The sequence below is a fragment of the Bos grunniens genome, chromosome 29, assembly GCF_055505025.1.
Source record: "Bos grunniens cultivar Pamir isolate PY7600 chromosome 29, Bosgru_T2T1.0, whole genome shotgun sequence".
NCBI lineage: Eukaryota > Metazoa > Chordata > Mammalia > Artiodactyla > Bovidae > Bos > Bos grunniens.
This window is the reverse complement of record NC_141193.1, coordinates 32,952,087-32,975,634: the sequence shown is the minus strand read 5'-3', so window position 1 is coordinate 32,975,634 and position 23,548 is coordinate 32,952,087. Positions and strand designations below refer to the sequence as shown.

General features: G+C 38.7%; 1 protein-coding gene across 18 annotated transcripts in view; it reads left to right on the top strand.

Moving 5' to 3' along the window:
* Positions 1-23,548, top strand: part of LOC147342476 (glycerophosphodiester phosphodiesterase 6-like) — a 173,941-nt gene that overhangs the window by 44,009 nt on the left and 106,384 nt on the right. For all 18 annotated transcript variants that reach the window (XM_086385725.1, XM_086385739.1, XM_086385735.1 and 15 more), the window contains 2 exons: positions 11,686-11,779; positions 15,119-15,178. In XM_086385725.1, the coding sequence (XP_086241851.1) occupies positions 11,686-11,779; positions 15,119-15,178 (154 nt within the window). The remainder of the gene's footprint in view (positions 1-11,685; positions 11,780-15,118; positions 15,179-23,548) is intronic.

The window sequence follows — 23,548 nt, the reverse complement described above, 5'->3', positions numbered from 1 at the left end:
TTCAGTCTTATTCTTACAGTAGCCTCAAGACTTCTATATCTATATAGCACCGATGATACAACATCTAGGTTAATGATGAAAAGTTTCTCCACAGTGGGGGACACCTGGTGAGGTACACAGAGTTACATGGAGAAGAGAAGAGGGAGGAGGGAGATAGAGGTGAACAGGAGGAGAAGAGGGGGAATCAAAAGGGGCGAGAGCAAGCTAGCCAGTATTCACTTCCCTGTGTGCTCTCCACAGTCTGGATCCATCAGAGATGTTCACGGAGTTACACAGAGAAGAGAAAAAGGAGGAAGGAGACAGAGGTGGCCATGAGGATAAAAGGGGGGAATCAAAAGGAGAGCAACAGATCTAGCCAGTAATCAGTTCCCTAAGTGTTCTCCACAGCCTGGAACACACAAAGAGATTCACAGAATTGGGTAGAGAAGAGAAAGGGGAGGGAGGAGATAGAGGCGACCTAGTGGAGGAAAAGGAAAGTCCAAAGTGGGAGAGAGCAATCCTGCCAGTAATCTCGCTCCCAAGTAAAAATGGGTATTGAAGATAGGGTTCTTAAAGGTACAAAATTGATAACAAATACCAAAAAGCAAAGATTAAAAATCTAGAGTAGAGGTTAGATTCTCAAAAATACAATATTAAATAAAAAAGCAAGTCACAAAAATTATGAAATATATATATATGAAGTTTGCTTTAAAAATTGGGTCTTTTATTTTTGCAAAGTAATAGTAGGTTATAAAAATGAAAATTAAGGGAGTAATAGAGGACTTAAAAATAAAAAAAATTTTTTAAATTTAAAAAATGATAATAGTAAAAACATATCTAGGACTTTCTCTGGTGGTGTTCTGGACAGTGTGGGGTCAGTTCATCTTTAGATAGTTCCTTGATCCAGCTTATACTTCTCAAGATCTATAGGCCCCTTCCTATGTAGTCAGTGCTAACTGCAGGGTTTTAATCTATTGCACCTGTCACTTCCAAAGTGGTTCCCTCTGTTTATTTTAGCTTCTTCTGTTTGCTGATCTCTTCAGTGTCTGATTTCCACCCTGACACTAGAGGGGCAGTGGTGGTCACTTTTTTAGGTTCACATGTTCAGATGTGCTGTGGGGAGGGAGGAACACTGCAAATAAATATCACTGGCGTGTGTGGGGAGTGCTCGCAGTGTCTTGGCCACACTGGGTTTGCCCCTGCTCATGATGTATGTGCTTTCCCTGTCTACGCTGCTCAGGCTGTAGATTGCTCTGCCAGGAATTGTCTGGGGTGGGCCCTGGGTTGTATGTACTTCCCAGGCCTAAGTCGCTCAGGTTCAGGTTCTCAGGTACTCCACAAAGGTGCAGACTCTGGCTGCCCTCGCCTGCCTGTCTCCGGCGGTGGATGGTCCTTTGTTCTGTGAGCAGGCCTGGCGGTGTCTTAGGTTAGGGCTTTTCATGGGATAGCTATCCCACAGTCTGGGTTGCTATCTCAAGTTAGTTCTAGTTAGTTCCCTCAGATTGCCCTTGGGGCATTCATGCCTGGTCCTTACCCTAAGCAAAGCAGCCCACGCCTCCCTGTCCAGTCCCTGCTTGCTAGTGGCAGATGCGAGCGTCTGCTCTGCTTCTCTGCTGGGAGTTGCCGTTAGGCACGTAATCTGTGGGTTTTAATTATTTATTTATTTTTCTTCCTGGTTATGTTGCCCTCTGAGGTTCCAAGGCTTGCCACAGACTCGCTGGTGAGGGTGTTTCCTGGTGTTTGGAAACTTCTCTCTCTCTTTTTTTTTTGCAATAAACTTTTTTTTTTTTTTTTTACATTTGAAAGGAGATTTTATTTTATTTTTTTAAAATATAAATTTATTTATTTTAATTGGAGGTTAATTACTTTACAAGGTTCGATGCAGGATACTGGATGCTTGGGGCTGGTGCACTGAAACTTCTCTCTTTTTTAAGACTCCTTTCCCAGGACGGATCTCTGTCCCTGCCTCTTTTGTCTCTCTTTTTATCTTTTATATTTGTTCTTACCTCTTTTCAAAGACAATGGGCTACCTTTCTGGGTGCCTGATGTCCTCTGCCAGCATTCAGAAGTTGTTTTGTGGAATTTGCTCAGTGTTCAAACGTTCTTTCGATGAATTTGTGGGGGAGAAAGTTGTCTCCCCGTCCTATTCCTCCACCATCTTAGGACCGCCCCCTCCACTTTTTTCAATTCCGCTCAGCTAAACAAACACCTTTTCATTCTTCTCATTTCCATGCTACCTGACTACTACTCCCTATAGTGAGTACAAATCCATAGGTCAAGAACTAGAAGACGGAAAGAGAAAAAGAAAAAAAAAAAAAAAAACAAAAAAACATGTAAAATTCTTCCTGCAGTTCATGGTGAGTGGGTGGTAACTTTACCTGAATTTGGTGAGAGGATTTTGAGCTGAGCTAAACTATAACAATATCAATATTTAACATGTGATTGAATGTACAAAAGAAGACCTTTTAGGTTCAGAGGGAGTGGAGGAAAATAGATGTGGCCAGAGAAATGATTAGGGAAGATAGAGGCACCATTAAATAGTAAACTTTAACTTCCTCACTTGGAAAAAGAAGTCAGTATCATTACTTGGCTAAGCAGTTTGCTGAATTCTTTGACTGTATCTCAACAGCTATTAAGTCCATCTTTCATTAAAAAAAATTGAAATATGGCTAATTTGCCTCCTTGGTAGCTCAGTGGTAAAGAATCTACCTGGTAATGCAAGGTGTGTGGATTTGATCCTTGGGTCAGGGAGATCCTCTGGAGAAGGAAATGGCAACCCACTCCAGTATTCTTGTGTGGGAAACTCATGGACAGAGGAACCTGGTGGGCTACAGTCCAGGGGCTCACAGAGAGTTGGACACAACTTAGCAACTAAAACAGCAACAAAATAACTAATTTACAAGTGTAAGCAAAGTGATTCAGCTATACACACACACACACACACACACACACACACACACACACACACGTGCATACATATATATATATTTTTCAGACCTTTTTCATTATAGGTTATCTTGCAAGTTTTCTAAGATTTCCATTTTATTGTTTTGATAATGTGCTTGTTTTAAAACATCTATTTTAGTTATATGAATGTGAGACCTTTCTTTTTCTGAAGATCTTGATTACTTCATCGTTCTTTTTTGATCATTCTATTAATTACGTTTTTACTATTCAGATTATTCTTTTAATTGACATACTGCGTGAATTTGTTGACACTCCTTACATGTTTTGATTGCTGTCTGTGAGCTTATCTTTTACAGAGTACTGTTAGCGTCTTGATCTGGGATAGGTCTTGCTCGGATAGCTGCTTGCTTATTACATTCTTCTTGATGTATAACTCCTCACCAAGGAGAATTTCCTTACTTATTTGTAATGTGGTTTTTCTTCACACATCTATATTTTATACAGACATACCTTGGAGATATTGAGGGTTCATTTCCAGACCACAGCAATACAGTGAATATAGGAATAAAGCAAATCACACAGTCTTTTGGTTTCTCAGTGCACATAAAGGTTCTTTTTATACTGTACCATTACTATACTGTAGTCTGTAAGAGTATCATAGCATTATTTATAAAAAATTTTCATGCCTTAGTTAAAAATTATTTTATTGCTAGATAGCTAATCATAGCTATTTATGAATAACTTGCCTTCAGCAAGTAGTGGTAGTAACACTAAAGATCTTTGATCACAAATCACTACAACAAATATAATAGAAATGAAAAATCTTGAAATATTGCAAGAATTGCCAAAATGTGATACAGAGATAGGAAGTAAGCAAATGCTATTGGAAAAATGATGCCAATAGTCTTGCTTGATGTATGGTTGCCACAAACCTTCAGTTTGTAAAAAATGCAATGTCTTCAAAGTGCAGTAAGACAAGTTATAGGTCTGTATTGTTAAAATATAATTTCTCCAGGTTTTATATGGTGAGAAGGTAATCTCTGTTATCTTGAAATGAACAGTCTAAAACAGTTTTGATATACAATACATGGAACAAATTTAATCCTCTTTCTCTTAGCTTATCATTAACAGTTTTCTCTCACAATCTCCTTTAGGAATAGAACATGTCAAGGCAGTTTTTAAAGAGGTCAAATATCTTACACAGGATAGAGAAATTGACATGGTGGCTTGCAGTTATATAAGAAAACGTACATTCACATAAGCCAGAAACCTTCCAAAATGGAAAGTGTTAAGTTTTATTAAGGCAGTAGACTTTTTCTCTTTTAGAATTCCAGAACTTCTATATTATATTGTTTTTAAAAGAGAATATGTGTTTTGACACCCACACACACAAAAAAAGTCCTAGATATATTTTTATTATTTTTACGATCATTCTTTCTTTCTTTTTTTTTAATTAAAAAAAAATTTTAAGTCCTCTATTGTTCCTTTAATTTTCACTTTTATAACCTATTACTTTGCAAAAAAAAAAAAAGACCCTATTTTTTTCTTCTTCGGCAAACTTCATATATATATATTTTATAATTTTTTGACCTTGTTTTTTTTTTTGTTTTTGTTTTTTTCTTCTTTTCTTTAACATTGTATTTTTGAAATTCCAAACTCTACTCTAGATTTTTAATTTTCGCTTTTTGGTATATGTTATCAATTTTGTACCTATAGTTTTTTTTTTATATAATTTCTGTGACTTTTTTTTTTTTTTCTTCTTCTCTGTTTCTTTCTCTTCTTCTTTTATATAACATTGTATATCTGAAATTCCAAACTTTACTCTAGATTTTTAATTTATGCTTTTTGGTATTTGACATCAATTTTGTACCTGTATTTTCTTTATAATTTTTGTGACATTGTTCGTATTTGTTTGTTTGTTTTCTCTCTTTATTTTTCTTCTTCTTCTTTTTTTTTTTTAACATTGTATTTCTGAAATTCCAAACTCTACTCTAGATTTTTAATTTTTGCTTTCTGGTATTAGTTATCAATTTTGTACCTGTACTTTCTTTATAATTTTCGCGACCTTGTTTGTTTATGTTTGTTCGTTTTTTCTCTCTTTCTTTTCCTTCTTCTTTTCTTTAACATCGTATTTTTGAAATTCCAAACTCTACTCTAGATTTTTAATTTTTGCTCTCTGGTATTAGTTATCAATTTTGTACCTGTACTTTCTTTATAATTTTCGCGACCTTGTTTGTTTTTGTTTGTTCATTTTTTCCTCTCTCTCTTTTCCTTCTTCTTTTCTTTAACATCGTATTTTTGAAATTCCAAACTCTACTCTAGATTTTTAATTTTTGCTTTTATGTATTTGTTACCAATTTTGTACCTTTAAGGACCCAATCTTCAGGACCCATTTTTCACTAGGGAGTGAGATTACTGGCTTGACTGCTCTCTCTCCCTTTGGACTCTCCTTTTTCTCCACCAGGTCGCCTGTGTCTCCTCCCTAACCCCTCTCTACTCTACCCAACTCTGTGAATTTCTGTGTGTTCCAGACGGTGGAGAACACTTAGGGAACTGATTACTGGCTGGATCTGTCTCCCTCCTTTTCATTCCCCCCTTTTATCCTTCTGGCCACCTCTGTTACCTTCCTCCTTCTTCTCTTCTCTGTATAACCCCGTGAACATCTCTGAGTGGTCCAGTTGTGGAGTGCACATAAGGAAGTGACTACTGGCTAGCCCACTCTCTCCACTATTGATTCACCTCATCTCATTTGGGTCACCTCTAACTCCCTTCTCCCTCTTCTCTTCTCCATGTAACCCTGTGAACCTCTCTGAGTGACCCTCACTGTAGAGAAACTTTTCATCTTTAATGTAGATGTTTTATCAATGGTGCTGTATAGAAGGAGAAGTTTTGAAACTACTGTAAAAATAAGACCGATAACCGGAAGCAGGAGACTTAAGTCCAAACCCTGACTCCAGGGAACTCCTGACTCCAAGGAACATTAATTGACAGGAGCTCATCAAATGCCTCCATACCGACACTGAAACCAAGCACCACACAAGGGCCAATAAGTTCCAGGGCAAGACATACCAAGCAAATTCTCCAGCAACAAAGAAACACAGCCCTGAGCTTCAAGATACAGGCTGCCCAAAGTCACCCCAAAACTATAGACATCTCATAACTCATTACTGGACATTTCATTGCACTCCAGAGAGAAGAAATACAGCTCCACCCACCAGAACACCGACACAAGCTTCCCTAAGCAGGAAACCTTGACAAGCCACCTGTACAAACCCACACACAGTGAGGAAATGCCACAATAAAGAGAATTCCACAAACTGCCAGAATACAGAAAGGACACCCCAAACTCAGCAATTTAAACAAGATGAAGAGACAGAGGAATACTCAGCAGATAAAGGAACAGGATAAATGCCCACCAAACCAAACAAAAGAGGAAGAGATAGGGAATCTACCTGATAAAGAATTCCGAATAATGATAGTGAAATTGATCCAAAATCTTGAAACTAAAATGGAATCACAGATAAATAGCCTGGAGACAAGGATTGAGAAGATGCAAGAAAGGTTTAACAAGGACCTAGAAGAAATAAAAAAGAGTCAATATATAATGAATAATGCAATAAGTGAAATTAAAAACACTCTGGAGGCAACAAATAGTAGAATAACAGAGGCAGAAGACAGGATTAGTGAATTAGAAGATAGAATGGTAGAAATAAATGAATCAGAGAGGATAAAAGAAAAACGAAGTAAAAGAAATGAGGACAATCTCAGAGACCTCCAGGACAATATTAAACGCTACAACATTCGAATCATAGGGGTTCCAGAAGAAGAAGACAAAAAGAAAGACCATGAGAAAATACTTGAGGAGATAATAGTTGAAAAGTTCCCTAAAATGGGGAAGGAAATAATCACCCAAGTCCAAGAAACCCAGAGAGTCCCAAACAGGATAAACCCAAGGAGAAACACCCCAAGACACATATTAATCAAATTCACAAAGATCAAACACAAAGAACAAATATTAAAAGCAGCAAGGGAAAAACAACAAATAACACACAAGGGAATTCCCATAAGGATAACAGCTGATCTTTCAATAGAAACTCTTCAAGCCAGGAGGGAATGGCAAGACATACTTAAAATGATGAAAGAAAATAACCTACAGCCCAGATTATTGTACCCAGCAAGGATCTCATTCAAGTATGAAGGAGAAATCAACAGCTTTTCAGACAAGCAAAAGCTGAGAGAATTCTGCACCACCGAACCAGCTCTCCAACAAATACTAAAGGATATTCTCTAGACAGGAAACACAAAAACGGTGTATAAACTCGAACCCAAAACAATAAAGTAAATGGCAACAGGATCATACTTATCAGTAATTACCTTAAACGTAAATGGGTTGAATGCCCCAACCAAAAGACAAAGACTGGCTAAATGGATACAAAAACAAGACCCCTAAATATGTTGTCTACAAGAGACCCACCTCAAAACAGGGGACACATACAGACTGAAAGTGAAGGCCTGGAAAAAGATTTTCCATGCAAATAGGGACCAAAAGAAAGCAGGAGTAGCAATACTCATATCAGATAAAATAGACTTTAAAACAAAGGCTGTGAAAAGAGACAAAGAAGGTCACTACATAATGATCAAAGGATCAATCCAAGAAGAAGATATAACAATTGTAAATATATATGCACCCAACACGGGAGCACCACAGTACGTAAGACAAATGCTAACAAGTATGAAAGGAGAAATTAACAATAACACAATAATAGTGGGAGACTTTAATACCCCACTTACACCTATGGATAGATCAACTAAACAGAAAATTAACAAGGAAACACAAACTTTAAATGATACAATAGACCAGTTAGACCTAATTGATATCTATAGGACATTTCATCCCAAAACAATGAATTTCACCTTTTTCTCAAGTGCACATGGAACCTTCTCCAGGATAGATCACATCCTGGGCCATAAAGCTAGCCTTGGTAAGTTCAAAAAAATAGAAATCATTCCAAGCATCTTTTCTGACCACAATGCAGTAAGATTAGATCTCAATTACAGGAGAAAAACTATTAAAAATTCCAACATATGGAGGCTGAACAACACGCTGCTGAATAACCAACAAATCACAGAAGAAATCAAAAAAGAAATCAAAATTTGCATAGAAACGAATGAAAATGAAAACACAACAACCCAAAACCTGTGGGACACGGTAAAAGCAGTCCTTAGGGGAAAGTTCATAGCAATACAGGCACACCTCAAGAAACAAGAAAAAAGTCAAATAAATAACCTAACTCTACACCTAAAGCAACTAGAAAAGGAAGAAATGAAGAACCCCAGGGTTAGTAGAAGGAAAGAAATCTTAAAAATTAGAGCAGAAATAAATGCAAAAGAAACAAAAGAGACCATAGCAAAAATCAACAAAGCCAAAAGCTGGTTCTTTGAAAGGATAAATAAAATTGACAAACCATTAGCCAGACTCATCAAGAAACAAAGGGAGAAAAATCAAATCAACAAAATTAGAAACGAAAATGGAGAGATCACAACAGACAACACAGAAATACAAAGGATCATAAGAGACTACTATCAACAATTATATGCCAATAAAATGGACAACGTGGAAGAAATGGACAAATTCTTAGAAAATTACAACTTTCCAAAACTGGACCAGGAAGAAATAGAAAATCTTAACAGACCCATCACAAGCATGGAAATTGAAACTGTAATCAAAAATCTTCCAGCAAACAAAAGCCCCGGTCCAGACGGCTTCACAGCTGAATTCTACCCAAAATTTAGAGAAGAGCTGACACCTATCCTGCTCAAACTCTTCCAGAAAATTGCAGAGGAAGGTAAACTTCCAAACTCATTCTATGAGGCCACCATCACCCTAATACCAAAACCTGACAAAGATGCCACAAAAAAAGAAAACTACAGGCCAATATCACTGATGAACATAGATGCAAAAATCCTTAACAAAATTCTAGCAATCAGAATCCAACAACACATTAAAAAGATCATACACCATGACCAAGTGGGCTTTATCCCAGGGATGCAAGGATTCTTCAATATCCGCAAATCAATCAGTGTAATACACCACATTAACAAATTGAAAAATAAAAACCATATGATTATCTCAATAGATGCAGAGAAAGCCTTTGACAAAATTCAACATCCATTTATGATAAAAACTCTCCAGAAAGCAGGAATAGAAGGAACATACCTCAACATAATAAAAGCTATATATGACAAACCCACAGCAAACATTATCCTCAATGGTGAAAAATTGAAAGCATTTCCTCTAAAGTCAGGAACAAGACAAGGGTGCCCACTTTCACCATTACTATTCAACATAGTTTTGGAAGTTTTGGCCACAGCAATCAGAGCAGAAAAAGAAATAAAAGGAATCCAAATTGGAAAAGAAGAAGTAAAACTCTCACTATTTGCAGATGACATGATCCTCTACATAGAAAACCCTAAAGATTCCACCAGAAAATTACTAGAAATAATCAATGACTATAGTAAAGTTGCAGGGTATAAAATCAACACACAGAAATCCCTTGCATTCCTATACACTAATAATGAGAAAACAGAAAGAGAAATTAAGGAAACAATTCCATTCACCATTGCAACGGAAAGAATAAAATACTTAGGAATATATCTACCTAAAGAAACTAAAGACCTATATGTAGAAAACTATAAAACACTGGTGAAAGAAATCAAAGAGGACACTAATAGATGGAGAAATATACCATGTTCATGGATTGGAAGAATCAATATAGTGAAAATGAGTATACTACCCAAAGCAATTTATAGATTCAATGCAATCCCTATCAAGCTACCAACAGTATTCTTCACAGAGCTAGAACAAATAATTTCACAATTTGTATGGAAATACAAAAAACCTCGAATAGCTAAAGCGATCTTGAGAAAGAAGAATGGAACTGGAGGAATCAACCTACCTGACTTCAGGCTCTACTACAAAGACACAGTTATCAAGAAAATATGGTACTGGCACAAAGACAGAAATATTGATCAATGGAATAAAATAGAAAGCCCAGAGATAAATCCACGCACATATGGACATCTTATCTTTGACAAAGGAGGCAAGAATATACAATGGATTAAAGACAATCTCTTTAACAAGTGGTGCTGGGAAATCTGGTCAACCACTTGTAAAAGAATGAAACTGGACCACTTTCTAACACCATACACAAAAATAAACTCAAAATGGATTAAAGATCTAAACGTAAGACCAGAAACTATAAAACTCCTAGAGGAGAACATAGGCAAAACACTTTCCGACATACATCACAGCAGGATCCTCTATGACCCACCTCCCAGAATATCGGAAATAAAAGCAAAAATAAACAAATGGGACCTAATTAACCTTAAAAGCTTCTGCACATCAAAGGAAACTATTAGCAAGGTGAAAAGACAGCCTTCAGAATGGGAGAAAATAATAGCAAATGAAGCAACCGACAAACAACTAATCTCAAAAATATACAAGCAACTCCTACAGCTCAACTCCAGAAAAATAAACGACCCAATCAAAAAATGGGCCAAAGAACTAAATAGACATTTCTCCAAAGAAGACATACAGATGGCTAACAAACACATGAAAAGATGCTCAACATCAATCATTATCAGAGAAATGCAAATCAAAACCACTATGAGGTACCATTTCACACCAGTCAGAATGGCTGCGATCCAAAAGTCTACAAATAATAAATGCTGGAGAGGGTGTGGAGAAAAGGGAACCCTCTTACACTGTTTGTGGGAATGCAAACTAGTACAGCCACTATGGAGAACAGTGTGGAGATTCCTTAAAAAACTGGAAATAGAACTGCCTTATGATCCAGCAACCCCACTGCTGGGCATACACACTGAGGAAACCAGAAGGGAAAGAGACACGTGTACCCCAATGTTCATCGCAGAACTGTTTATAATAGCCAAGACATGGAAGCAACCTAGATGTCCATCAGCAGATGAATGGATAAGAGAGCGGTGGTACATATACACAATGGAGTATTACTCAGCCAATAAAAAGAATACATTTGAATTAGTTCTAATGAGGTGGATGAAACTGGAGCCTATTATACAGAGTGAAGTAAGCCAGAAGGAAAAACATAAATACAGTATACTAATGCATATATATGGAATTTAGAAAGATGGTAACAATAACCCGGTGTACGAGACAGCAAAAGAGACACTGATGTATAGAACAGTCTTATGGACTCTGTGGGAGAGGGAGAGGGTGGGAAGATTTGGGAGAATGGCAATGAAACATGTAAAATATCGTGTGGGAAACGAGTTGCCAGTCCAGGTTCGATGCACGATGCTGGATGCTTGGGGCTGGTGCACTGGGACGGCCCAGGGGGATGGTATGGGGAGGGAGGAAGGAGGAGGGTTCGGGATGGGGAACACATGTATACCTGTGGCGGATTCATTTTGATATTTGGCAAAACTAATACAATTATGTAAAGTTTAAAAATAAAATAAAATTAGGAAAAAATAAAGATAAAAGAGAATATGTGTTTTGAATATATATTCTGAATAACTTTTTAAAAATGATACCACTTATACAGAGCCCCATTTAAAGCACCCAGTTGCCATTAGGACAAAGTTAAAATTTCACTAAATATCCCCAAAGCTCTTCACACATCTGTTCCCAAATTGCTTCTCGTATCTCCCTCTGTTTTCTTATACCTCATCTAGTTGGTCTTGTCGCCCCTATCCTTGATGTAGATGCTACTATATATTTTTTTTTTTACTGTATTTTAAGGATTGAAACTATTTTTGCAGGGTCATTTTTATAGGTACAGGGCTCTGGTTCTTCTGGTCCATTGTCTTACTGAGTTTCCTTGGGATCCTGGCTGCCTACACATCATTGCTGTTGGTGAGTAATGTTTTCTGTTTCTCCCACTCCTTTCATGAGTAGCCTCACTAGGTACTCTGTCTGTGGCATGGTTCTCAGTTGGTGCTGGGAGCCCTCAGAACCTCAGATCACACTTCGCAGAGTTGGCATTTACATTAACCACTTGAATATTAGGCAGGAGGGATAGATGTAGGAAAAAAGGCTTGTGCTGTTAGAAGATGCGTCTTACCACTTTGACCCTTAGAAAGAGTGGTAGAACATCCTTTTTCTCTTCTATTTCATAGCCTACTTCCTGGTTCACTTAGTATTATCATTTTAGATGCTCACACCTTCACATGGCAGTACCTTTACATATTGAACTACTCATTCTGTAGCCTATCCCCTAACGAGTAAGTCTTTCTGGGTCTTATAAATTAGCTAGCATGTCAAACCTGTTCTAATGCACAGTTGCTAGCCCCTTAGTCCAGGTGCACTAACCTGGTGGCTCAGACAGTAAAGTGTCTGCCTGTAATATGGAAGACTTGGATTCAATCCCTGGGTCAGGATCCCCTGGAGAAGGAAATGACAACCCACTATGGTCCTCTTGCCTGGAGAATTCCATAGACTGAGGAACCTGGTAGGCTGCAGTCCATGGGGTCGCAAAGAGCTGGACTTAACTGAGCGACTTCACTTAGTCCAGGTGCAGAATACCTTTTAGCAAACATCTTTAGGCAGTAGAGACCCTGCCTATGTTTCTTGACACAGTAGGGTCATGTAGTATGAGAAATTCAGGCCAGGAAATTTGAAGAAGTGGAAAGCTTGTGAGACTGATTCTTAGTTAATTGGAGTTTTTCAGTGCCCTTTTATACATGGGGCATATATATCTTTCTCTGATTTCATGATTCCGTGTCTCCACTGATTTCCTGTCTGATACAGAACTCAACCCCCAAATCAGTTAATATTTGCCTTAATTTTTCATTCAACAAAATGTGTTGATTATTATATGAGTGATAAATACTGAGGATACAGAAATCAACAAGACACATGCAGTTTCTGTTTTCATGTGGGGCACTTCAGAGTGACAGGTATGAGACATAAAGTTATAATAGTCCTTAAATCTTAAAAGATGAAGCTGTTAAAGTGCTGCACTCAATATGCCAGCAAATTTGGAAAACTCAACAGTGGCCATGGAACTGGAAAAGGTCAGTTTTTATTCCAATCCCAAAGAAAGGCAATGCCAAAGAATGTTCAAACTACTGCACAATTGCACTCATCTCATATGATAGCAAAGTAATGCTCAAAATTCTCCAAGCCAGGTTCAATATGTGACCTGGGAACTTCCAGATTTAGTAAAGGCAGAGGAACCAGAGATCAAATTGCCAACATCCGTTGGATCATCAAAAAAGCAAGACAGTTCCAGAAAAATATCTACTTCTGCTTTATTGACTGCACCAAAGCCCTTGACTGTGTGGGTCACAACAGACTGTGGAAAATTCTTTTACAGATGGGAATGCCAGACCACCTTACCTGCCTCCTGAGAAATCTGTATGCAGGTCAGGAAGCAACAGTTATAACTGGACCTGGAACAACAGACTGGTTCCAAATTGGGAATGGAGTATGTCCATTCCCATGGCTGAATATTGTTATTGCTTATTTAACTTATATGCAGAGTCCATCATGTGAAATGCCAGGCTGAATGAAGCACAAACTGGAATCAAGATTGCTGGGAGAAATATCAATAACCTCAGATATGCAGATGATACCACCCTTATGGCAGAAAGTGAAGAAGAACTAAAGAGTCTCTTGATGAAAGCGAAAGAGGAGAGTGAAAAAGCTGGTTTAAAGCAACATTCAGAAAACTAAGATCATGGCATCTGGTCCCATCACTCCATGGCAAATGGATGGGGAAACAGCAGAAACAGTGACAGACTCTTTTCTTGGGCTCCAAAATCACTGCAGATGGTGACTGCAGCCATGGAATTAAAAGACACTTGTTCCTTGGAAGAAAAGCTATGACCAACCTAGACAGCATATTAAAAAACAGAGAAATTACTTGGCTGACAAAGGTCTGTCTAGTCAAAACTATGGTTTTTCCAGTAGTTGTGTATGGATGTGAGAGTTGGACTATAAAGAAAGCTGAATGCTGAAGAATTGATGCTTTCGAACTGTGGTGTTGGAGAAGACTCTTGAGAGTCTCTTGGACTGCAAAGAGATGCAACCAGTCAATCCTAAAGAAAATCAGTCCTGATTTTTGGAAGGACTGATGCTGAAGCTTAAACTCCAATACTTTGGCCACCTCATGTGAAGAGTTGACTGATTGGAAAAGACCCTGATGCTGGAACAGAAGGGGACAGAAAGGGATGACAGAGGATGAGATGGTTGGATGGCATCACCAACTCTATGGACATGAGTTTGAGTAAACTCTGCAATTTGATGATGGACAGGGAGGCCTGATGTGCTGCAGTCCGTGGGTCACAAAGAGTTGTATATGACTGAGTGACTGAACTGAATTCAGGGGATGTTGAAGAAAAAGGATAGGCTTGTGACAGACCTTGGAAGGCCTGAAAAGTGAGCTAGTGCATTAAGCATAAATCAGATTTCTATTTAGGAAAATCATCCTGGAAGTTGTGGTGTGGAGCCTCAGCCTTCTGGGCTTCAGTTTCTTTTCTTCCAAATGGGCAAGATAATATTTAATAAAATGGTATTTTATAAGGCTGAATAAAGAACAAGTGAACTATATTCGTGAAATTGTTTTGATAAAAATCTGTCTCATACATTCTCTCATTCATATCCTGAGCATCTGAGGACTCTGTTTTTCCGTTCCTGTCTCCACACTGACTTGGTGACTGGCTAGATTTAGCTTCAAATTCTATCTAAGATTTATTGCCTAAATACTGATGTTAATGATAGTGGCTAGTAGTTATAACAGTGGCACTGGCTCCTCAAGAAAGGTTATTTAGATGACCCTTGGAAAGGCTGGCCCCTGACCTCTGTTCTCTAAGAAGTGACCTCTGTTCTCTCTGTTCTCTAAGTGTTCTTGGTAATACCTACCAAGAAATTCATAGGAACTCAAGAAAGATATCAGTATACTAACTTTGCAAAATCCTGGAGAAGATAATAATAAATTCTTCCAGGGGTTGCTGGTGAAAGGTACAAGTAGGAGGTGACACATGAACTTTCTTTGAAGCTTCAGTGGCATGGGAAAGGGGAGAGCTTTTTAGCAGAGGAACAGAATGGCAAATTCCCAGCATATGAAAACTGCTGATGTAGCAAGAAGTGAATGTAATACCAGACTGTGAAAGAATTTTGAATTCAGGAAAGTGTTTTTGGCAGCATCTTGGGGATTTCAAAATAATCTTTTTTTTTTTTTTCTTTTTTCAGGTACTTGGGTTTTTGTTGCTTTGGGAGGGGATTGAATTGTACCTGCACTGGTGTCATAAGGTAGGACATCTGAATCTTCATAGGAGTCCTGAGACCAGGACTGAATGTGCCTCTTTAGCATTGTGTCAAATACAGAGCTTTCCTTTGTTTTGTTGTTCCCCTTATAAAAAAAAGTCGACTTACACCATTTTAGTTGAAATCGTTAAATTGGTAAGAAAGGTAACTGATGTACTGAAGGAACTGAACCTAAACTTTATTTTTTCTCCCTACTATGGACGCTGTGACTCTGTTCTTTTCATTCCCATAAAATCTTAGGCAACCTCCATTATTTCCCCAGTCCTTTATAGTCACAAGAACAATCTTGTTTCATTCGTTAAAAATTTTGCTTCACTCCAACTTCATGAAGTATTTCCCTTCCCCTATTTCACATGACCCAGGGCTGGGGACCTGCAGTGGTGGAAAGAGCATGATTGTCCTTTTACCTTTCTTCCAGAGTATGGCTAAGGGAAAGGAGAGATAGGATGAAAGAACACAGTCCCACAGGGAGGGGTTGATTCTAACAGGACCAAGTAAATGCAGTTTTTGGCTCTTAACTGCATGGATTTTTCCATGTGTATCTTCTGCTGACTTTCCTGGTGGCTTAGACAGTAAAGTGTCTGCCTACAATGCGGGAGACCTGGGTTCAATCCCTGGGTTGGGAAGATCTCCTGGAGAAGGAAATGGCAATCCACTCCAGTATTCTTGCCTGGAAAATCCCATGGACGGAGGAGCCTGGTAGGCTACAGTACATGGGGTTGCAAAGAGCCGGACACGACTGAGCAACTTTAGTTTCACTTTCACTTTCTGCTGAGAACCTTGATTGCAACTCTCTTGGTAAAGTGAATGCCTGTCTTCCTGTATTCCCTGATGCTTCTCTGCTAAGGTCCTTTTGACTCTCCCTTAGTTTGAAGCCCTTTAAGGTTATATTAGCAATTACAAAGGATCCATACCTGTTATGAGGACGCAGTCATTACTGATCCAGCATCTGAAGACATGCAGCTCATTTCCAACATTGCCTCCCTTGTCTTATACTGCCATGGGCTTGAGCATCTCCAGCATAGCTTCTTGGTATTTATAGACTTTTTTTAGGCATGGTTTTCCTTGTATTTCCTCAAATCCAGGAGCATGTCAAATTCTCTGAGTGGTCTCCTTAAATTTCCTCTTTTTCAAAAGGAAAGTATGAACTGAAAATGTAGATTTAAGGATTAGAACAGATGGAAATTGAAGTTGTAAGTTCTTACAGGGAAAGAGTGTAGACTGAAAAGTATATAAACAGGCCTGTTGAGATCACCATCTATTTTGGAATTGGGACAGCATGATCAGTTAGTTACTACCAAGTTATAACCCTACGGTTGTACCATTCTGGTTGTCATTCTAGCCTTGTGCCTTTTACAGAAACCATGCTTACCTTGCCCCTGGAAGTGAGTGCTGCTATTTGGCCTCTGCCACAGTAGAATCTCATCATTGCCTTTGAACTCAGGAAGCCAGTTTGAGTGGCAACACCCCTCACCTTTATCTAGGCATAAAGCATGGCCACTATGGTGCTTTTCAAGGATGCTGACACTTTCTCACTATGTGTTTTTCAGTGGACTCTGAGACTGCCCATAGAGCCCAGTATGGTATGGGTTAGCTTATTATAGGTGATAGCATTCCAGAAACCTTTTCTCAATAAACCATTGAATTCTTTCTTCTATATTACACCAAGGAATTGCTGGCATCCCAATTTTATAATGCATCGGCTACCATTTTTTTTTTTAAATTGAAGTATAGTTGGTTTACAGTATTATATTAGTGTTAGGTATGTAACATAGTAATCAGTATATTTATATTATATTCCATTTAAAATTATTATAAGCTGCTGGCTATATTCCCTGTGCTGTACATAACATCCTTGTATCTTGCTAAGTTTTATATCTAGTAGTTAGTGTCTCTTAATCCCCTTTCCCTATCTAGCTCCTCCCCTACTCCTTTCTCTGCTAGTAACCACTAGTTTGTTTTCTGTATCTGTGAGTCTGTTTCTGTTCTATTATATTCATTCATTTATTTTGTATATTCTGCATATGCATGAAAACATACAGTATTTCTCATTCTCGGTCTGAGGTACTTTACTAAGTATAGTATCCTCCAGGCCCATCCATTTTTTGAAAATGGCAAAGTTCCATTCTTTTTTATGTCCTAGTTGTATTCCATTGTGTGTAAGTACACACACACACACACACACACACACACACACACTCATCACATCATTTTATCTATTCATCTGTTGTTGATGAACAGCTAGATTGCTTCCAGATCTTGGCTATTGTAAATAAAGCTGCTGTGAGCATTAGGGTGCATATTTCTTTTTGAATTGATGTTTTCATTTTCTTTAGCATAACTCCAGGAATGGAATTGGTGGAACATATGGTAGTTCTGTTTTCAATTTTTTTGAGGACCCTCCATACGGTGTTTCATAGCGGTTGTATTAATTTACATTTGTACCAATGTGTACTAGGATTCCCTTTTTTCCACATCCTTGCCAACATATATTATTTGTTGAGTTTTTGACAATAGCCATTCTGACAGGTGTGAGGTGATAACTCATTGTGGTTTTGCTTTGCATTTTTCTGATGATTAGTGATGTTGAGCATCTTTTCATGTGCCTTTTTCACAATCTCTATGTCTTCTTTGGAAACATGTCTATTCAGGTCTTGTGCCCAATTTTAAATTGGGTTGTTTCTTTTTTTAATGTTGAGCTGTATGAACTCTTTATATATTTTGGATGTTAACCCCTTATCAAGCCTATGATTTCCACATACCTGCTCTCATTCAAAAGATAGTCTTTTCATTTTGTTAATTGTTTCCTTTGCTGTATCAGTTCAGTTCAGTTGCTCAGTCATGTCTGACTCTTTGCAACCAAATGAACTGCAGCACACCAGGCTTCCCAGTCCAATACCAACTCCCCGAGGCCACCCAAACTCATGTCCATGGAGTTGGTTATACCATCCAACAATCTCATCCTCTGTTGTTCCCTTCTCCTCCTGCCCTCAATCTTTCCCAGGATCAGGGTCTTTTCAAATGAATTAGCTCTTCGCAACAGGTGGCCAAAGTATTGGAGTTTCAGCTTCAACATCAGACCTTCCAGTGAATACCCAGGACTGATCTCCTTTAGGATGGACTGGTTGGATCTCCTTGCAGTCCAAGGGACTCTCAAGAGTCTTCTCCAACACCACAGTTCAAAAGCATCAATTCTTCGGCACTCAGCTTTCTTTATAGTCCAACTCTCACATCCATACATGACTACTGGAAAAATCATAGCCTTGACTAGATGGACCTTTGTTGGCAAAGTAATGTCTCTGCTTTTGAATATGCTGTCTAGGTTGGTCATAACTTTCCTTCCAAGGAGTAAGTGTCTTTTAATTTCATGGCTGCAATCACCATCTGTGGTGATTTTGGAGCCCAGAAAAATACGGACTCTCACTGTTTCCCCATCTATTTCCCATGAAGTGATGGGACCAGATGCCATAATCTTAGTTTTCTGAATGTTGAGCTTTAAGCCAACTTTGTCACTCTCCTCTTTCACTTTCATCAAGAGGCTTTTTAGTTCCTCTTCACTTTCTGCCATAAGGGTGGTGTCATCTGCATATCTGAGGTTATTGATATTTCTCCCGGCCATCTTGATTCCAGCTTGTGCTTCCTCCAGCCCAGCATTTCTCACGATGTACTCTGCATATAAGTTAAATAAGCAGGGTGACAGTATATAGCCTTGACCTACTCCTTTTCCTATTTGGAACCAGTCTGTTGTTCCATGTCCAGTTCTAACTGTTGCTTCCTGACCTGCATACAGATTTCTCAAGAGGCAGATCAGGTGGTCTGGTATTCCCATCTCTTTCAGAATTTTCCACAGTTTATTGTGATCCACACAGTCAAAGGCTTTGGCATAGTCAATAAAGCAGAAATAGATGTTTTTCTGGAACTCTCTTGCTTTTTCCATGATCTAGCAAATGTTGGCAATTTGATCTCTGGTTCCTCTGCCTTTTCTAAAACCAGCTTGAACATCAGGAAGTTCACGGTTCACATATTGCTGAAGCCTGGCTTGGAGAATTTTGAGCATTACTTTACTAGCATGTGAGATGAGTGCAATTGTGCAGTAGTTTGAGCATTCTTTGGCACTGCCTTTCTTTGGGATTGGAATGAACACTGACCTTTTCCAGTCCTGTGGCCACTGCTGAGTTTTCCCAATTTGCTGGCATATTGAGTGCAGCACTTTCACAGCATCATCTTTCAGGATTTGAAATAGCTCAACTGGAATTCCATCACCTCCACTAGCTTTGTTCGTAGTGATGCTTTCTAAGGCCCACTTGACTTCACATTCCAGGATGTCTGGCTCTAGGTCAGTGATCACACCATCGTGATTATCTGGGTCGTGAAGATCTTTTTTGTACAGTTCTTCTGTGTATTCTTGCCATCTCTTCTTAATATGTTCTGCTTCTGTTAGGTCCATACCATTTCTGTCCTTTATCGAGCTCATCTTTGCATGAAATGTTCCCTTGGTATCTCTAATTTTCTTGAAGAGATCTCTAGTCTTTGCCATTCTGTTGTTTTCCTCTATTACTTTGCATTGATTGCTGAAGAAGGCTTTCTTAGCTCTTCTTGCTATTCTTTGGAACTCTGCATTCAGATGCTTATATCTTCCTTTAGGGTGGATAAATAAATAAATTACACACACACACACACACACACACATATAGTGAAAGTTGCTCAGTCATGTCCGACTCTTTGCGACCCCATGGACTATATAGTCCATGGAATTCTCCGGGCCAGAATACTGGAGTGGGTAGCCTTTCCCTTCTCCAGGGAATCTTCCCAACCCAGGGATTGAACCCAGTCTCCCGCATTGCAGGATTCTTTACCAGCTGAGTCACAAGAGAAGCCCGTACATACATAAGTTTAGCCCAGTCCTGAATTCTTTTCTCCTTGTTTAACATCTTAGGATTTTTTCCTACATATACTGTAGAGTTTGGTCAGTACATTTAATAAAGCCATCTCTTGAAGTATTATTAGATCTAATTCTGATTATAAGTCTGTAGGCAAATAGGAAAAGGAGTACATCAAGGCTGTATATTGTCACCCTGCTTATTTAACTTCTATGCAGAGTATATCATGAGAAATGCTGGGCTGGAGGAAGCACAAGCTGGAATCAAGATTGCTGGGATGAATATCAATAACCTCAGATATGCAGATGACACCACCCTTGTGACAGAAAGTGAAGAAGAACTAAAAAGCCTGTTGATGAAAGTGAAAGTGGAGAGTGAAAAAGTTGGTTAAAGCTCAACATTCAGAAAACTAAGATTATGGCATCTGGTCCCATCATTTCATGGCAAATAGATGGGGAAACAGTGGAAACAGTGACAGACTTTATTTTTATGGGCTCCAAAATCACTGCAGATGGTGATTGCAGCCATGAAATTAAAAGACGCTTGCTCCTTAGAAGGAAAGTTATGACCAACCTAGATAGCATATTCAAAAGCAGAGACATTACTTTGTCAACAAAGGTCCGTCTAGTCAAAGCTATGGTTTTTCTAGTGGTCATGTATGGATGTGAGAGTTGGACTGTGAAGAGGGCCGAGTGCTGAAGAATTGATGCTTTTGAACTGTGGTGTTGGAGAAGACTCTTGAGAGTCCCTTGGACTGCAAGGAGATCCAACCAGTCCATTCTAAAGGAGATCAGTTTTGGGTGTTCATTGAAGGGACTGGCTGAAGCTGAAACTCCAATACTTTGGCCACCGGATGCGGAGAGCTGACTCATTTGAAAATACCCTAATGCTGGGAGGGATTGGAGGTAGGAGAAGAAGGGGACGACAGAGGATGAGATGGTTGGATGGAATCACCGCCCCAATGCACATGGGTTTGGATGAACTCCAGGAGTTTGTGATGGACAGGGAGGCCTGGTATGCTGTGGTTCATGGGGTTGCAAAGAGTTGGACATGACTGAGCGACTGAACTGAACTGAACTGAGACAATGGAAAGTGATGCTGGTGAGGTATGAGAAAGAGTGGGCATCCCCTTGAAAGGTGACCACCTTAGTCAGGGCTTCATCCGTTGAAGGATTAGGTTTATTGGACTTTTGAGGAGAGATTGCTTCTGTTGGCAACAGGGATTCTGTGGGGCTTGGAGTTTCAGTTTTAGTGTGCAAAGAATAAATCCCAAAGGAAAGGGTTAGTACCAGGCCTGTAACCTTTTTCCTTCCACTTAGGCATGTTCAGAGAGGAATGAATCAAAACTCTTTATAAATATATCAAAGGTATTTAAACATACTAAAAATAGTTATTAGTCAAAAGATAGTGAAGAATTTTTATCTATGAAAATTTTTAGCAGAATATAACCTGGTATATTTGGGTTGCTTATTGTAAATAATCTTGAAATTTATAAATTTGATTGTGGGAGACATGGCTGACCCGAGTTGCGTAATTAATGGGATATAAGATAAGGATGCTCTGTAACTCAAAAGGCTCCTTCTGGGAATCAAAGTTTCCATACATTTTGCTCAAAACACACACCTCAGATTAACAAATTTCTTTTTATTGAAGTATAGTTGATTTACTTCATGCATGTAGAAGGGGAAAACGTGGAAAGAGTGAAAGATTTTATTTTCTTGGGCTCCAAAATCACTGCAGATGGTGACTGCAGCCATGAAATTAAAAGATGCTTGCTCCTTGTAAGGAAAAGTTACGAGAAACCTAGGCAGTGTATAAAGCAGAGATATCACTTTGCTGACACAGGTCCTGTTAAAGCAAGCTATGATTTTTCCAGTAGTCATGTGAGAGTTGTGACAGTTGGACCATAAAAAAGGCTGAGCGCTGAAAAATTGGTGCTTCAAACTGTAGTGCTGGAGAAGACTTGAGAGTCCCTTGGACTGCAAGAAGATCAAACCAGTCAATCCTAAAGGAGATCACCCCTGAATATCCATTGGAAGGCCTGATGCTGAAGCTGAAGCTCTAATACTTTCGACCACCTGATGTGAAGAGCTGACTCATTGGAGAAGACCCTGATTCTGGGAAAGATTGAAGGCAAAAGGAGAAGGGAATGGCAGAGGATGAGATGGTTAGATAGCATCACTGACTCAGTGAACATGAGTTCAAGCAAACTCTGGGAGATAATGAAGGACAGGGAAGCCTGGCGTGCTGCAGTGCATGGTGTCACCAGAATTGGACACAACTTAGGAACTAAACAACAGCGTAGTTGATTTACAATGTTGTTTCAGGGGTACAGCCAGGTGATCATTTATAAACACATATGCATATACATTCTTTTTAAGATTCTTTTCCATTATAAATCCCTATAAGATGTTGAGTATAGTTCCCTGTGCTATGCAGTAGATCCTTGTTTTTTAATCCATTTCATATATAGTAGTGTGTATCTGTTAATCCCATACTCCTCATTTTTCCCTCCCCATTCTCCTTTCCCCTTTGGCAACCATAGTTTGTTTTCTATGTCTGTGAATCTATTTCTGTTTTGTAAATAAATTCATTTGTATCTTTTTTTGGATTCTGCATATAAATGAAATCATATGATATTTGCCTTTCAGTCTGACATACTTAGTTTGACAAGGTCTAGATTCATCCACATAACTGCAATTGGCAATATTTCGTTCTTTTTATTCCATAGTATCTGTGTACCACATTTTCTTTGTGCATTCATCCATTGATGGACATTCATGTTGCTTTCATGTCTTGGCTATTGTAAATAGTACTGCAATGAACATTGGGGTGCATGTATTGTTTCAGACCATGTTTTTCTTTAGATACATGCCCAGGAGTGGTGTTGCGGGGTCATATGATAGCTCTGCTTTTAGTTTTTTAAGGAACCTCCAACCATTTTCCCTTGGCTGCACCAGTTTGCATTCCTGCCAACAGTTTAGCAGGGTTCCCTTTTATCTATGCCTCTCCAGCAAGGATTATTTGTAGACTTTTTTTGACAGCCATTCTGACTGGTGTGAGTTGATACCTCATTGTAGTTTTGATTTGCATTTCTCTAATAATTGGTGATGTTGAGCATCTTTTCATTTCCCTGTTGGCTATCTATATGTTTTCTTTGGCAAAAGGTCTATTTAGGTCTTCTGCCCTTTTTTGATTGGGTTGTTTGGTTTTTTGATAGTTGCAGCACTTGCAAATATTTTGTCTTCCTCTGTGGATTGTCTTTTCATTTTGTTCTTGGTTTGTTTTGCTGTGCAAAAACTTTTAAGTTTAACTAGGTCTCATTTGTTTATTTTTGCTTTTATTTCCATTATTCAAGAAAATGGATTCCAAAAAATATTGCTACAAAAACACACCTCATATTTTAAGTCCAGGATCAGCATGTATCCTAATACAGGAGAGGAAAGACATTTTTATGAATAGCTGCATTTGATAG